Raw genomic sequence first — 17,430 nt, 5'->3', positions numbered from 1 at the left:
ACAAAGCGATTTAATATATATTTTAATTTAAAAAATATATATCTGTTGTCAAAGGGCAGCCTACTACGAACACCAAAACACTCGCCCCAAAACACAGTCGCCCCGGAGCAAATTCGGCGGTATTCACCTGGTATTCCTAAACGTAACCTCAGAGTAAACTATGCCTAAACCTAACATGATTATTCCTAAACGTAAGCTCTGTAAACTATGCCTGCCTAAAACCTAACCTTATTCCTAAACGTAACCTTAACGGTGCCAAAAGCGAAACCTATTTCTAAACTTAACCTCAGTAAAACTATGGCTAACCCTAAACGTATTTCTAACCTTATCCTCAGTAAAAAAAACTATGGCTAACCCTAAACATATTTCTAACCTTATCCACAGTAAAACAAATACAAGAATACAAGAACCGCTGGTCCGCGAAGAAAATGGGGGCGAGCGTGTGTTATTAGGTGAGGCTTCCGGTTACCAGTAAGCTACTACTACTGGCTACTGTTTCATAGATCTGACTTTATTTAATTATTATATGACACATAAATGACATCAATCAATCCAAAATATTTTCGCCACCAGCCCCAGAACCTAGTCCTGCTGTCGACTGTCACACAGTAAGACTCTAAAAGTTAATTTAATGGCAAAAAATGACTAGTCATTCCCAGGAATAGTCATTTTTAGTGGGGATGTTGCTGTCCACAGGGTGATACCTATAGTGCTAAGGCAAGGCCAGTTTATAGGCTTATAATCAACACCCACTGTAGTTATTATAATTCACCAGTGGTGGAAAAAGTGCTCCATTTTTATTACTAAAAGTATCAATCGGCTATTTTCAAATGGCCAAAATGTACATAGGGCTGAAGTGGTTAATGTATGTTTTGTAATAATAATCTAAATCTATAAAGTAAATTGTAACTAAAGTTGTAGTGGAGTAAAAGTATAACATTTGCCTCAGAGATCAGATGTAGTGGAGTAGAAGTAAAAGTACTGATAATTGGATATACTCCACTAAAGTAAAAATACCTCAAAATTGTATAGTATAGAGTAAATGTACTTAGTTACTTTACACCACTGTAATTCGCTTATTTAAATGTGTCCAAACAGCCTACAGTTCAATGCAAAAAAGGGATGAGACCAAGGCACTCTTGTGGAAAAGTTAAGAAGCCTTTTCCACAAGAGTTCTCATCCCTTTTTTGCATCAATTCTGTCACCCAGTTGTACCAAAGAGCACTTTGTTTGAGATTTCTACTCTAGCCTACAGTTCAAGTCGGATGGTTACGACTTACGAGAGACCAGATCAACATAATAATTCTAATATTATTGACTGCCAGAGCTCTACTGGGCTACATCAGTGGTTCCCAAATTGTTAAGCTCAAGACCCGAAAGAGAAATCAGACGTTTGCCGCAGGACCCAAACTACTGAAAATAGCAGATCTACAAGCACACAACTCGACATGTTGTGACACTACTTAATAAAAGTATTTTCCCCCTCTAATTAATGGCATTTCTTTTAATGGAAATATCTATTTTAAAAAAAACGTTTGAATTCGTTTTTAACTAATGAAAAATGTAGACGTTTTGGGGAATCATTTGAAAATATTTTGAAAAAAATAATTAAAAACAAAATGTGGAGACAAAAAAATAAAGGGGTATACTGGTCCACGACCCACATATGGGTCCCGACCCACTGTTTGGGAACCAATGTCCTAAAATGGACTTTGTATGGAGATGAGGGCCTGTCAACAACAACAACACCGCCTGTCTCCACCAGTCAGAGTGTGTTTACCCTTTTTGTAACACACGCAGTCACGTGCTCAGTGTTGATTTGTCTATTTGTAATTGTAACTCCAAGAGTTTACGAATATAACCAAACGAACCCCCGAAATGGTCCATTTGGTTACGTGATTCGTACACTTTTGGAGTCAACTTAACATTATAAGGGCTTTACTGTGCGGAATCACCTCCAGCGTTGCCATATTTTGTGAGAGAAATAAGCAACCATCTAGCAAAACAAGCCCAAAAGAAGCAACTAGGCCACATGAGCACTTTAAACCTAATATGCATAGCGATGCGTTGTGAGCTTGTAGATCTGCTATTTTCAAAAACTCTCGCAATAAAATGTGGAATATTTGGAATGGTTTTTTTAAACATTCTAACAACACAAATGCTCCCTGGGCACAAAACATATTCATGAAAATATTTGAGAGCCAATGGTTTACATAATACATTTTTAAAAATCGAAGCACGCCTAAATAAGCAAGTACACTTAAGAAACAACCCCCAAAAACCGCAACCACCAATTTTGTTAACAAGAAACTTTACAGAAAAATAAGCCCACATTCGCTTATAATAGGACGACATGGCAACTCTGATCACCTCCGCCAGCAGAGAAAATGGCCACCGTCTCAGTTTCTACAGTTTGTTATGAGTTGAAGATCAGGGGCGTTGGACTTCACTTCAACAATAGACCCTGTTGACTTCCCACTTAGTTTTGGCCGAGCAACAACAAAATAAAAATAAATAAAAAATGAGACTAGCTCAAATAATTAACTGATGTTACATATACGTAGATTCAAAATAAATACGATACCACGAGAAGCGTGTTCCAACGTCAGCCATTCATTCGCCTCGTTGATTTGCGTGGTTGATGAATGAACGACGATCAAGTCGCAGATTGTTGATATGCTACGTAAATAAACACGCCACACAACTTTAACGCACACAATTACAAATAGTTACGGTGTAAAGCAAATAGTAAACTATAATCTCCAGATTCGCACCGAAACTGATCGAAAATAACTAAGCGCCAAGTTGCGGCGTTCGCCGTCGGCCGCTGACTCGATCCACGCAGGACGCAGGATGTGAATCGTGATTAAAGTGGCCGAACCCGTTTCCACGTGGACAAATCAGCACGGTTCATTCCATGTTCAATGGACGCCTTGTGTTATTTATTTACGTGGTTGGGTGGATCTTGAACGTTTGAAACATATTTCCAATGCGTGACTTTATACAGCTCCAATCCTTAACAGAGATTGCAAAATAGGCAAATATTGTTAGAGGTGCAGTCCGAACATTTTAGTCGTGCGAACGAAGGTGTAGATTGCCAAAAATAATTGATCTACAATCTAACAACACCTCTCAGTAGCTTGTTGTAGTCTACATGATCAGTTTTTTTGGGCGACTGAGCACATGGTGTAATCGTAGGCGTAGCAACGGATTAATACTAAATTATGGGCTTCACAATGACGTTGCACCGCAGGCTAACCCTGTTTGGTTTTCGCTCATGGTTGCCATCGTTGCGATATCAAGGTGGAGTCACATTATTGTATTCATAAATGCATTCGTATCTTTAACTTTAAAGGTAGGCACTGAAAGAGGCACATAGGGGCAATTGTATAAATTATATAAAATGTAGACATATAGACCCATACACTTGCTATCTATCTAGTTTGGTGGTGGAGCAATCAATCTAAGAGTTTTACATTTATTTATAAGGTAGATTTATTAAAGGTGATTTTTTTTGGGGGGGTTAAAATTAGTGTCAAATAGCTCTATATTTTGATACTTGCTACTGTTTGTTCAGTAACAGTCTCCATGTCTCTCCATCTCTTTTTTTAAACAGAAAGTGCATTTTCAGGTCCAATCAGGATAGAGAACACGGACAAGATACAGATTAAAGTGAAATTGGAAGTGATGACACAAAGAAATGAGCAGACAAGATTGGAACTGGAACATTATAAAAAAAATAAGCTGATAATGACTTAATGGGTACACTCTCCTGATTGGCTGACATTTTGTCACCTACCTGAAAATGTATTTTCTGTTTATTACAGAACTGGAGGGACAGGGAGACCCCTGCTACTGAACATAGCTCTATAGCAATGATTACTATCAGAATATATAGTGCTTAACCTTTTAACAAAAAACTTTAGTTTTATCCAAAAAATATCACTTAACCTACCTTTAAATAAGGTGATCATCTATTCTACCCAGTCCCCATGTGGCTTGGATTTGTGTCATATTACTTTATCATACTAACTGCGGTTGAATTGGCGACTTAACTAAATTTAAACTAATCACATTTAAACGTATAGGTCACTTTGATTAAGATGTGGCTCATGCATGGCATTGATGGCTGTTTTTCAAGGGCATCTCAAAGTTTAATGGGCCCTTCTTATGTCCCATGGACTGGGACAGCTTAATTAAAAATGTAGCCCACAGCACAAATGTAAATAGAAGGGCAATTATTTCTCTAATAGAAAGTCCTTGGCATTATGCCATTTAAAACATAGTGATTTAAAAAAATATATATATATATATTGCTCCAAGATTTGTGCTTGTGTTGCTCTTCTTGGCACACGAAGAAAGTGTACCAACGCAAGCGATTTTCTTTTTATATTTTGGACTGCTGTGTAGTGTGTGTAGTGCTGCAATGTAGTGTACTTCCTTGAGCAAGACTGAACCCCCAAACTGTGCCGTGCTGGCTGCCTCTGCCAGATGCAGCAGTGGTGTAGTTTATTGTAGTGGGTGATGATTCCCTCCCAGCTTTGTATACACCTGTCCCGGATCGACAAGTTCTGACAACCCCAAAAGCACCCCCATACACTCATGAATGGCCTATTAATACAATAATAATCATCATAATAATAATAATAATAATAATATCTATATCCCTACAGTAGACACTTATCACAAAGGCTTTGGGCAGCTAGTTTTTATTTTAATTTTGTTGTACAGCATCCTTGGGTCTCTTGAAAGGTGCTAAAGTTATTATTATTATTATTATTATTATTAATATTATTATTATTATTATTATGCATCCACACAACTGAGAGCATTCTGTATGACTGTATGTGTTAACAACAATACCCAATTTATAATAAGCAACACAAGACTTTAACCGGCAAATAGAATTACAGCTGGGGAGATTTTGAACAGATTTTGGACTCTTTTAATGTTAATCACCATCTAACTTGGAGCTACTTTTAGCCTGAGCTAGTTAGGTGCTATTTTTAGCCTTAAGGTTAGAGCTAGTTAGGGGCTACTTTTAGCCTTAGATGTTTTAGAAATACGGCTCCTGGAGCACACGTTTATCAGCTGGCAATTTTCAATGCAAAGCATGGATTACAATTTATGAGTGCAAATATTACAGAAAGCGGCTTATCTGTTTTAATAGCAGTATTTAACAGCGATCATTCTGTCACAATTCATTTATTCATTACAGAATATTGCGAACTTGTCTGTGTTTGTGACTGTTTCCCAGGTGGCCTCTCAACCCATTCGCCTACGGCCACCCAGCAGTTCCTTGTAGTAACTGCAGTTCCTTATAGGAACTGCTGGTTCCTTGTAGGAACTGCTGTATGCATTGACTGGTGTGAGCTTTGCATTTGACTATGAATGGTAGTGTGAATGGATGGGGGAGAGGGGATGCTTTTTCCCCCTGCAAAACGTATTTTATTGCCATTGCAATTTACAATGACAGATTACAGCTTAGGTATTTAGCAGATGCTCTTATCCTGAGTGATCTACAAGTGAAAAAGCAGAGTAAATAGCATGAACCATAGTCAACAAACAACAGGGTAAATAATCACATAGGCCTATCTGGAGTGCAAATTGAACAATGTAGTGCTTCAAAGAAACTAGGATACCAGGTAAACAGCATCTGTCTAAACATCATGCTATATATTTCAAAACAAAATCACTGAAAGTAAGTTGCCACAAAACTATATTAATATGTATGACTGCACATTTTTAAGTGTTTATACGGAAACCCTGGAGTTTTAGTGGGTATATGGCATTTTTATTCCTGCAACGTAGACTACACCAATACACCATGCACTGATCTGCAGGCGAATGAGTGAATATAAAGCTTACAATTTTAAAGCGCTTTGAGAAAATGTGCTTTTATAAATGCAGCAGCAAAAACAATAGGATTCGCATTATGATTGTTTGGTGTTGTTGTATTAAACTGATAGACAGAGTTGGATGTGCATGCTGTACTTCATGGCACCATATACATAAAACATGACCCTCACTTGTCAAAAAAAAGCTTTTCATCTGTGTATGACTCTTTTTACAGAGGTGAAGGGGACTAGCCAACAGGGTTTGTCTGTATCTCTGTCTGTCTCGTTTTTGTCACCACAAAAGTAGACCAATCACAGCTCGGATCACACTGCCACCTGCATACAGCAAACCAGACAGCTGAGCTCACGCTGCTACGCCAATCAGCTCACAGTATGTGCATGCAGTGAACGACACACCGGAGCTCACGCTGCTATGTGCATACAGTGAGCCACACAGCTCAGCTCAGGCTGATATGCCAATCACAGTTCACCTCACGGTCTCACACTGCTGTGTGCGTACAGTGAACCACACATCGGAGCTCACACTGCTACACACATACAGTGAGCCACACAGCTCTGAGCTCACGCCGCTATGCCAATCACAGCTTGGCTGGCACTGTGCACGTGCATATACAGTGAACCACTCATCTCAGCTCATGCTGCCATGTGCATACAGCAAACCACACAACTCAGCTGACACTGCTACATGCGTGCAGAAAACCAGACAACTTGGTTCACACTGCTACAGTACATAGCGAACCAAACAACTTGGCTTACACTGCTACTACGTGCATACAGCGAACCAAACAACTTGGTTCACACTGCTACATGCATACAGCGAACCAAACAACTTGGTTCACACTGCTACATGCATACAGCGAACCAAACAACTTGGCTTACAATGCTATGTGCAAACAGCAGAGCACAAGGCCAAGCTCCTTATAGGCAATGTTATCTTCGTGACTAGGCATTGTTCAAGAATCAGATATCATATCACTGTAGCCGAGTGGCAGTGCTAAAGGATTAAGGAAATCAATTCTCCCAGTCCCACTACCGTAAGACTGAAGAAATGTTTTCAATTGACATTTTAAGATGTAGAAAATTCTATGTAGGGGGCTGCAGACAGTTGGATGACTGCTAATTAATTTACTGCATTTTCATGTGAAGTCATGCCTAGTCTAGTTTATAAATAATAAAACTATGTCTAGTTGTATATACCATTTTGTTCAAGCCAATGCAAAAATATACTTGTGTAAAGATGAGAAAATATATATATATATATATATATTTCATACTAATAGTTTACTTATTTAGTAAAACCATATCAATCCCAACCCAATACACCTAGCCTCCCATGTGCTTTCCCACCCAGGTCTCCCACCATGTCCAGGTGTAACAACTTAACCACATGACTTAACCACAAAAAAAAAAGAAAATCAAAATTACTTCAGGAATCTGATCAACAAGCTCACAACAATGTCACAGCGTGATGGGTTGTGAGCTTGTTGATTATCTTTTTTGTCAAAACATTTAATATATTTGTATTCTTAAAAGAAATTGCCTATATATGACATGCCCAAAATTGGGATACTAGGGTTGAAGTGGTTAATACACAAAAAAAAGAAGAAGAAAAAGTCATATGAGTAAAACATGAATACAAAACCTAAAACCACAGTTACTAGTACCAGGGTGGTGGTGGCCAATGTCAACCCCACACCCAGTGACTGACTCACTGGAGCCAGGTGCTTTAGGAAAGGACGTCCCCAGTGCTAAGAAAAGGTCCTGGATTGACATGGAAAAGGAACTGGAAGATGAACCAGAACCACCATAAATGCACAAAACAGGCAACACATATACTTTGGACACTCCTACACAAGAGAAAAATATTGAGTGGCCGAAATCATGTTTAAAAATATATTTCCCAGCATCCGTATAAAACGTTTAATTTTGTTGTAGGCTATACAGCTTGAAACATGTTTAGAGAGCGAGAGAGAGAGAGACAGCAGTGTGTGTGCACAGCCGCCATCGTCGATTTTGGGGCAACCAATAGATAGGCTGCTAGCCTATTACACACACGCACGCACGCGCGCGCACTCTCTCTCTCTCACTCACTCACACACACACACACACACACACACACACACACACACACACACACAAAGTGTGTGACTCACACACTAGACTAGCAGTCCGAACATTGAATCCTCATAATGGGTTGATGAAGCACGCGGCCACGCGCGATATATGAACCACGTGACGTGTGGTGTTTCTGACTCCTCATTGACGCAACTCTGTCTATCAGTGGCTCACAGTGACACACACACACACACACACACACACACAACTGAAATCGCACGCTACTATGGCATGGCAGTGGTTGGTATCTATATCTCTTACATTAGCATTGTCCTTTGTCCTTAATAATGCTATTAACTTACTCAAGGCAAGGGCGAACCTTCTGGTCAGTTGGCTATGATCAGTTGTGGAAAGAGTGCTCACATTTTTTACTTAAGTAAAAGTATCAATACTGCAATGTAGAAATACTCCGGAATTATAGTCCGGAATTGAAAATGTACTTAAAGTACAAAAGTATTGGTATCAAAATGTACTTAAAAGTACCAAAAGTAGAAACTACTCATTATGCAGAATGTCCCATTTCGCAAGTTTAAAATGTATACAAATCTTTTGAAAATAGCAGATCCACAATGGCATTGAGACGCATTGTGAGCTTGTAGATCGGCTATTTTCAAATGGCCGAAATATCAGAGCTGAAGTGGTTAATGTATGTTTAGTAATAATAATCAAAATCTATAGGCTAGTAACTAACTAAAGTTGTCAAATAATTGTAGTGGAGAAAATGTATAATATTCGCCTTCCGACTTTTTGGGCGAACTGCGAAATGGGCGAAATGACTGGTATTCTTTGCCTCTGAGATGTAGCCTAGGAGTAGAAGTAAAAGTACTGAAAATTGGAAATACTCCAGTAAAGTAAAAAATACCTCAAAATTGTACTAAGTGCAGTACTTGAGTAAATGTACTTATAGTTACTTTACACCACTGATGATTGTGAACTGAAGTCAACTTCATTTGAAAGCCTCACCAAATGTGCCTGCTGGGAAATCCAAAGCATTCGTAGCCTAGATGGATCTAAATGATATAGACTAGGAATTATTTAGACTAGAAACTAGAGTTTTAACGCAGTTTAATGGCTACCTGGTAAAACAGTCAACAGTCACCCTTCAACAATGTCGTTGGTTGCTGACAAAGCAACCAATCACGGTCTAGGACTGTCCCTGTGGGCTATGGGATCTATTCTAGTCTCACGCGCTTGAGGGGGTTTATTTTTCGTCGTACGACGGAGCCGCGCGTGCGCCGAAAATCACAGATGTACAAGCTATATTTATGGTGCGTGAGCAGCGTGACACCGCCGCACGACGGAATATAAATCAAGCTCTAGCATCAGCCTGCATGTATGTATGTGTGACTATGTGTGTGTGTGTGTGTGTGTGTGTGTGTGTGTGTGTGTGTGTGTGTGTGTGTGTGTGTGTGTGTGTGTGTGTGTGTGTGTGTGTGTGTGTGTGTGTGTGTGTGTATAGATATATCATTTGAAAAATACCAGTCTTTCAGAAACACAGTTGCAGTGTGTATGACATCCATGTGCAGATCAGATTTTATAGCCCAGGCCAGGGTTCCCAAACTTTTTAGCTCCAAGACCCAAAAGAGAAAGGTCATGTCTCCACAGTAATGAAAGTTTAGATGAAAGTTTAGATCTACAAGCTTTAGATCTACAAGCTCACAACAATGCAACGCATTGTGAGCTTCTAGATCTGTATTCTTAATCTTAAAAGTTTCTACATGAAATTCTTTTGAAAAAAACGATTTGTTTTTAATTCATGAACAATGTTACATTTTTTGGGGCAATTTTTGAAAATCAAAATAATTGTAATTAAAAACAAAGGAAATGTAGGAAATGGAACATAAAAGGATATTTACTCGCAACCCATACAAAAAAGGGTCCGCGACCCACAAATGGGTCCCAACCCAGTGTTTGGGAACCCCTGTTATTAGCCTACATGCCCTGTAGGAGGTATAGCCAAGACTATACTGTGAGAATCCAAGATAACTTATAGGCTATGTGGTGAGATTCACCAGGTGGCATTCGGTCAAAATGATTGATTAATGGATGTCAGTGAGAATAGAATCAGAAGAACCCATCTCCACCCTCCCTCCCCATTTCTATGATTATTTGTGACTTATTATAAGTACAGAATTGATAATTATTTGACTCTAGCTTACTGTTTGTGGTGTCCCAGAGGCAGCCATGGCCAAGGTGGAAAGTTTTCTTAGTTTAGTTCTGAATTTAGTTCTGACTAGCACCACCCTATACACCCTATACCCTATGTATCTATATGAGCTTCTTGCTATCCCCTCAACACCTCTAGGCCACTTATAGATCCTCTAACCAGATGCACTTTGTGGTCCCAAGAAAGTAAAAAGTATACCCAAACATTATTAACCCTTTCCTTTCAGGTCTGCCCCGTCTCTGGACAGTTTAAATCAAAACACACCTTTTCTCCCTGTCCTTTGAACCATTTCAAATGGTTCGCCATTTCATGCACGCCCCCTTTATCATCTTCTGATGCTGTTTTTATTTGTACACTCTTGTACACTCTTTATTTGTGTTAAAACTGGATTTGACTTTGTGAGTATGCGTGACACCATGATATCATCTCCATACTTAAGGAGAAAATCAATCTTCATTCAACTCACTGGAACATTCTTTTAAAAAAATCTTCAAGAAAGGCATATGGGGAGATCCTTGTTATATGATTATTAGCTTTTTTTCCCTATGTTATTGGCAGCATGCCAGTGTATAGTACATTTCAGCCCTAATCAGCAATGAATGACGGTAACATATAGTGACTGCATGACGGTGTGTCAGTAAACTCCTATAGGATTATCAGAGCCCAGCCGCTCCAACCATGGACTGTTTCAGCTGCTACTGTTTGGCAAATGGTACTGCAGCCTCAAGGCCCGGACCAGCAGACTCCGGGATAGCTTTTTCCACCTGGGAACCAGGCTTATGAACAATAGACACTAAAATTACACGCACTCGGAGGCAGCTGTGCACACACACACACACACACACACACACACACACACACACACACACACACACACACACACACACACACACACACACACACACACACACACACACACACACACACACACACACACACAGCACCTTACACACACCTCACATTATTATATTCTTTAATCACATTCAACACACACAGGTCCCTTTATATTTACAATATAATTGTACACACAAAAAACACAAACATACACACACATATATGGATAAATGTACATAAATGCTTGCACGCACGCACACATACTGTTTATATATGTGTATGTGTGTACACGCACACACACACGCACACCACATACGCACGCACGCACGCACGCACGCACGCACGCACGCACGCACGCATGCACGCAGGCAGGCACGCAGGCACACATTTAGTGGTAGGATTCATGCATGCAACACCTAATTAGCCACCTCATAGTGTGCAATTGTTATTGTATTATATTTTAGTTTAGTTTAGTTTTTTTTATTTACTCTTTTTGTATTACTATTGTGACCTTATTGCAATGTTGTGCTATTTTGTCTGGTTGCAGCAATGTTGAGGAGCCTAAACCGAAGGATTTTACCATTGTATATAGTACATACAGTGTAAGGCATCTGTATACAGTATTTTATGTTCTCTATAACACATGTTTCAGCTGGGCACAGTACTCTTATATGTTTCTCTTTTTTTATTTGACTTGAGCATGTCATTGTAACTATTTACATGATAGCTTCATTTATAGCATGTCATTTAAAAAATATATATATTATGGATGTGAACAAAATCAGTTTAATAATATTGGATATTTAATAGTGAGGAATGCTAGTTTAAACTATCCTTGAGCATCTGGTAATGGCTGATAATGTCAAAACAATTTCACACAACACAAGGCAATAATATTACCATGATTGATATTATTACTGTAGGCTACATCTTCATCACAGACGAATTACAACAAAAGCAACAATGCGTTTAGCTTTTTTTCTTTCTAGAATATGATATTGCTGGAATGTATGAAGCTATATGCCACCCAGAGGTGATAACGTGTCTGTCTGTCTATCCCTGCGTGTAAATAATTTGACAGTCTCATCAATCACAAAGAGCAGACATAAACAGTATTGACACAGATCTGTCAAAAGTGATTTGTTCATGAATTATTTCTGCTTTATCAGAAGGTTGGGGGGGGGGGGGGGGGGGGGTGGAATTCAAGGCACAAAGTAAAATAAATAAATAATAATAATAATCTTTAACTTCCCTCTGAGAGAATGGAAAGGGCTGGAGAAAGGGTTCTAATTACTTCTTTGCAAAGTTCTTGAAAGAGAAGAGGTTATTTCCTATCCCGTACACATAGGGACTAATGGCTGTATATAATATAGCGAGGCAGAACTCTACTTCGTAGTATCCATCAAAGTCCTCGGAGTCAAGAGCCAGATGAAGGACCATGTAGGCAGTCCAGCTTGTCTGGAACAATGCCATCGCTGACAGGACAGACACTGTGCTCCGCTGCATCTTAGAGTCCTTGCCCTTCTTGGTCCACAGCTGTGACGCTGTGCCACTTTCTGCTGGTTTTACCTTGTTCCTCTGTCCCAGCAGAACCTTGACGATGAGGCAGCCTGTAAACGTGACGATTAACACAGGCAGCAGGTTGCAGACCAGGATGAAAATGTATTTGTATAAGCGGTTGAGTAGTGGACAATTCCCTCTGTGACACTCGAAGAAGTCAGGGGGGCATTTGCTGCTGGAGTTAGCTGTGTGGTTGTCCTTCTCCATGTGGCCGTCCAGGTCCGTGGTGTAAGTGGGGATGCTAATTAACAAAGAAAGAACCACACAAAGACCGCTCACCAGCCAGGCTGACCTGATGTTGTCCAGGAAGACTGGACTGTTGCCCCTCTTGTCAGCATCTCTCAGCTTCTGATAACGGAAGATGCTGATGAGCACAGTGAAGATGATGCTGCCTATCTCGCCAAACATCGTCAGGAACTTCATTGTCCGACACTCCCATTTGCTGATGTGGGATTCTGTTTCTTCAAGGAGTGTGATAATATCATAGATATCTACGATAACGATCTCCTCCAAGTTGGACATAGCCAGCCCCAAGAGGAACACCTCAAAGGACTTGAGCCGGGAGAGTCTGTTCTGAATGAGGACGAGGATGAGAATCGTATTACCGATAATTCCTAGGATCGAGAAGAAGACTCGGAAGCTCAGGAGCTCAATTGTGAACGAGGCCATCGCTGGGATGTATTCTGGAGCACACTAAATATGTGTACCTTGTCTAAGACAGAGCTGTCACTTTCCATACGTAAGATTGTACGAAGAACTGTAGATAAATGAGAGCTTGCTATGTGCTGATTCTCCACCCTACTTTTCTGCATGAGTGACCTGATCCGACCCTGTTGTCATGTCCTCAAAGGTGGCAAGAATTCAGACCGGTGATTGGCTGTGGTCTTTGGGGAAAGGAAAACAGAGGATGCTGGAAAGGTTGAGGCCCAGGAGTCATTAAATTTGTACCTCTGAGCTTTTTCAAGGGCACCAATTTGAGACACACACAGACTCTGGTTCACAACTTATGACACATCTTGTTCCATGGGCTCAACCACTTTCAACCTGGCGTCCCTGCATTGAGCATGTTATTACAGGCGAGTGTTCCGAACTCTTCCAAAAATCATCCCAAATGTCCAAAAATTGCAAAAAGAAAGCTGATTTACAAGCTCGGCTATTTTGGTTTAAAAAAAAGTGGAGCCTCATCTGAAAAGATTTTGTGCCAGGGACCCCTATACAAGATTTGAAAATATTTCATTTTTCAACATGTCACGATGGGACGTGTTGTGAGCATGTAGATCTGCTTTTTTCAGTCTACAGTAGGCCTACTGTATATAGGGTTAAAGTGGTTAAAGGCTCATACGCTCTGCAAATAATGTAGCTAAGAGCTAGACCAGCAGTGACTTTAAAGTTCTGAGAGCAAATTTCAAATTGATTATAAGATGTACAGGGAGGCAAAAATATGGATGATGTGATTGTAGTTCTAGTATTAAAGAGATCATTTAAAATCAGTGATGAACTTCAATTGCCGTTTAGAGAGCACAAAGAGTGTGTGCTTTACCTAAAAGAATAGAATTTAGTACATGTTCAATGCACAAGGCAACATGGTCTTCCCACTGGATACAAGAAAACAGTGTGACTTAATATAGCAATGATGGTTAAAATTGAAAGGTCTGTATTTAGGCCTACATGTGATTTGAATGAAAATACAATTACACATGTTTATGAAAAATAAACAAATGAATGTGCATGACTAGAGCAAGTGGACAGTCAGATTACGTTGATGAGATGTACTTTTATGCACATATAATGTGTGTGTTTGCATGCATATTTGCATGCATGTTTGCATGCTGTTGAGAAAAAGGGAGCGAGTGAGAGAGAGTGGGAGAGAGAGAGAGAGAGAGAGAGAAAGAGAGAGACAGAAAGAGAGAGAGAGAGAGAGGTACCGCAGTCCCTCAGCCATGCTGTTGGTGGAGTTCATGTCCTGTCTTGTCTCCATGGCTCTTCTCATCAAAATGGAGAGAGACACACACCGTGCTGTTAGCGGGCCCATGTGAACCGACCAACCCCTGCATCATGATTCAGCTTAATTGTGAATCCCTTAGTGTGTGTGTGTGTGTGTGTGTGTGTGTGTGTGTGTGTGTGTGTGTGTGTGTGTGTGTGTGTGTGTGTGTGTGTGTGCGTGTGCGTGTGCGTGTGCGTGTGCGCGTGTGCGCGCGTGCGCGCGTGTGTGTGTGTGTGTGTGCGTGTGTGTGTGATTTAACAAGCTTTTTGGAAAGCATTAAGCTAGTAAGTAAGGGATTGTTAAATTAAGTGCAGTGTTTCAAGCCTGGACATTTAATATCTGCATAGAAATGTTATGTTAGTGTTAGGGAATTTCTACATTAGGTGATATGCAATTCATATTGTACATTGTGTGTTTGAGTAAATACTCAGACATATGTTTATTGGTCAGACAGACTTAAGACTAGTTAGTAGATTGCTTCATCACTGTTTACTTGAATGGCTATATTAAGAGTATATGCAATATGATTACACACATGATATCTGAAAGGGTCACACAGTTACTGGACACTTTTGTGTACTGGTCCGTTTGCTTAGATTAGACCTATAAACTAATGTTGTAATATGTACTTCGTGTTGAATAAATAGGGAACATGCAGACTGGTCTGTCATCTTAGCTCAAAGTGCCTTGCCCCTTGAGAGATTCCACCACATTAGTTCATTTCACAATCTGAAAATGATCAGGCACATTAGATCATGTTTTCTTTTCTTTTTTGTCATTTTTATTGTGTATGCTAGGTAATACAAGTAATCATATATTTTTGAATAATCACAGGAAATCTGATGACACTGATATGATTTGTTGAGGTAAAGCATGGCCAGTAAATCGAAACAGAATAATTAATTGCACTATTACTTTATCCAGGAGGACTATATATTGTATTTTGAACACAGGAATGTCCACATTTCCAACTAGTTCTAAAATGACCATTACAAACAGAACTGTTTGGTCTAGGAACATGGAAAAGTAATCATCAACTGTCATCCTATTTACTTTCAAATCTCAGATTACGTTCCATATTGTCTATGTTGGGTGGAAACCTCATGTTACTTTTCCGGATTCAAATTCAAAAATAGCAAAAGTAGCAGATCTACAAGCTCAAAACGCACCATTTCGCACCGCGTTTCGAGCTTGTGGATCTGCTACTTTTGATACTTTGTGTGACGCTGTATGATCAAATAGTGCGTTAATTTAAGAAAAAACACAAAAAGTTTAAGTGTTATTTTATACTTTGTCAAACAACAGTGTCGTACAATAATAGCCGATCTACAAGCTCACAACGTTTCACATCGCGACACCTTGTGAGCTTGTAAATTGGCTATTTTCACACAAAAAAAAAAGAATTACATGCCCAAAATAGGAATAGATTGTTAGTCAATTATTTTATGGAATTACAGATTATGTTCTACAGTATAATCGATTAAATCGATTAATACGATTGACTGAATGAAGAAACAGGCCTCTGTGTGTTCTTTATGTCTGGCTCTGTGCCATTCTCTCCTCTGTCTCTCTTTTGACCTAAACAGGAGAACTGGGCACTTCACTGGACACCACACATAGTCCATGTTTCTGCAGCTGGGAGGGTGGAGGTACACTCCACTAAGCTCCCACATGTGATCATGTGACATCATCACAGTGTACTGGCAACACGTTAAACACAGAAATAAATAACTTAATTTTTAACCACTTAAACTCCAGCATCCGTATTGTGGGGAAAGCTTTTGCTGAAAATAGCAGATCGACAAGCTTACACGGAGTAATAGAAAACAGAAAATACGCAAGCATAGAGCCCTGAGGGACTCCGCTCAACCATATGGGGTTTGAGTGGTTGAGCTGAATCCCATCGTTCTGTTGTGAGAACCTGTGGAAACCTTGACATCATAAGACTTACCAACGGAACATCTCCAGCCTTACACTCTGGAGACAAGGGCTAGGCTTGAATCTAGTGTAGGACATAGAACGTTTGGATTGCAACTTTGCAATTGTCTGTCTGTCTGTCTGTCTGTCTGTCTCTCTGTCTGTCTGTCTGTCTGTCTGTCTGTCTGTCTGTCTGGCACACTGGCTGCAAATGTGACCAACAGAGGGTGCCGAAAACACCTAATCAAACAAACAAACATCCCAAATGAAATTCCAATTTAGGCATTTAGCTGATGTTTGTATCCAGAGTGACTTACCAGTGCAAAATCAGAGTAAGCATGAACAAGCAACAGGGTCAATAGTAATGCATTACCAGTTCTCAAACATTTTCATGTCAAGGGCCCCAAAATGTCCACAGATCCCCATTTGGAAAGAAAATATAAGCTCTAAAAGCTCACAACGCATTGCATTGTTGTGAGAAAAAAACTATTGACCAGGGGGTTTCAAGGACCCCTGGAACCTCCTTGAGAGCCCCTGTAGGTCCTCGGACCCCACATTGAGAACTGGCGCCCTAATAGTCAACAAACAACAGTCACATAATGCAGAGAGAACACTGTAGTGCCTCGAAGAAACTAGGATGCCAGCCAGGCAAACACCTCTATGTTTCCTTGTTCAGGAAGGAGTTCCAACAAAGTACTGTAGAATCTCAAACATTTGTATTGCTTGGGGACAGATAAGATGTAGAGCAAAATGAAAGACAAAGAGGGGAAATATGAGCATACATATTCCAAATAAGGTATTTAAAATGACTGTTTTGGCCAGCTGGTAACACTGGCAACACAAAATTCCACCTACTAATATTCAGTTTAATTTTCATTTAATTTCAGTTACAATTTAGGCATTTAGCAGATGCTCTTATCCAGAGCGGCTTACAAGCAAATGGTACTTGGTGCATTTAGCACCTTTATCCAACGTGCATTACACTCACCCATTCA

The 17,430-nt window shown here is 39.9% G+C and overlaps 1 protein-coding gene across 1 annotated transcript; it reads right to left on the bottom strand.

Moving 5' to 3' along the window:
- Nucleotides 1-12,264: 12,264 nt before the first annotated feature.
- Nucleotides 12,265-13,203, bottom strand: ora6 (olfactory receptor class A related 6; the record flags this gene model as incomplete). Its single annotated transcript, XM_084082064.1, has 1 exon — nt 12,265-13,203. The coding sequence occupies one exon, from the start codon at nt 13,201-13,203 to the stop codon at nt 12,265-12,267; it is 939 nt and encodes a 312-aa protein (XP_083938190.1).
- Between the last annotated feature and the right edge of the window lie 4,227 nt (nt 13,204-17,430).

The sequence above is a fragment of the Gymnoscopelus microlampas genome (genome assembly GCF_963454915.1).
Source record: "Gymnoscopelus microlampas genome assembly, chromosome: 16".
NCBI classification, from domain to species: domain Eukaryota; kingdom Metazoa; phylum Chordata; class Actinopteri; order Myctophiformes; family Myctophidae; genus Gymnoscopelus; species Gymnoscopelus microlampas.
This window is presented reverse-complemented; position numbering and strand designations above follow the sequence as displayed.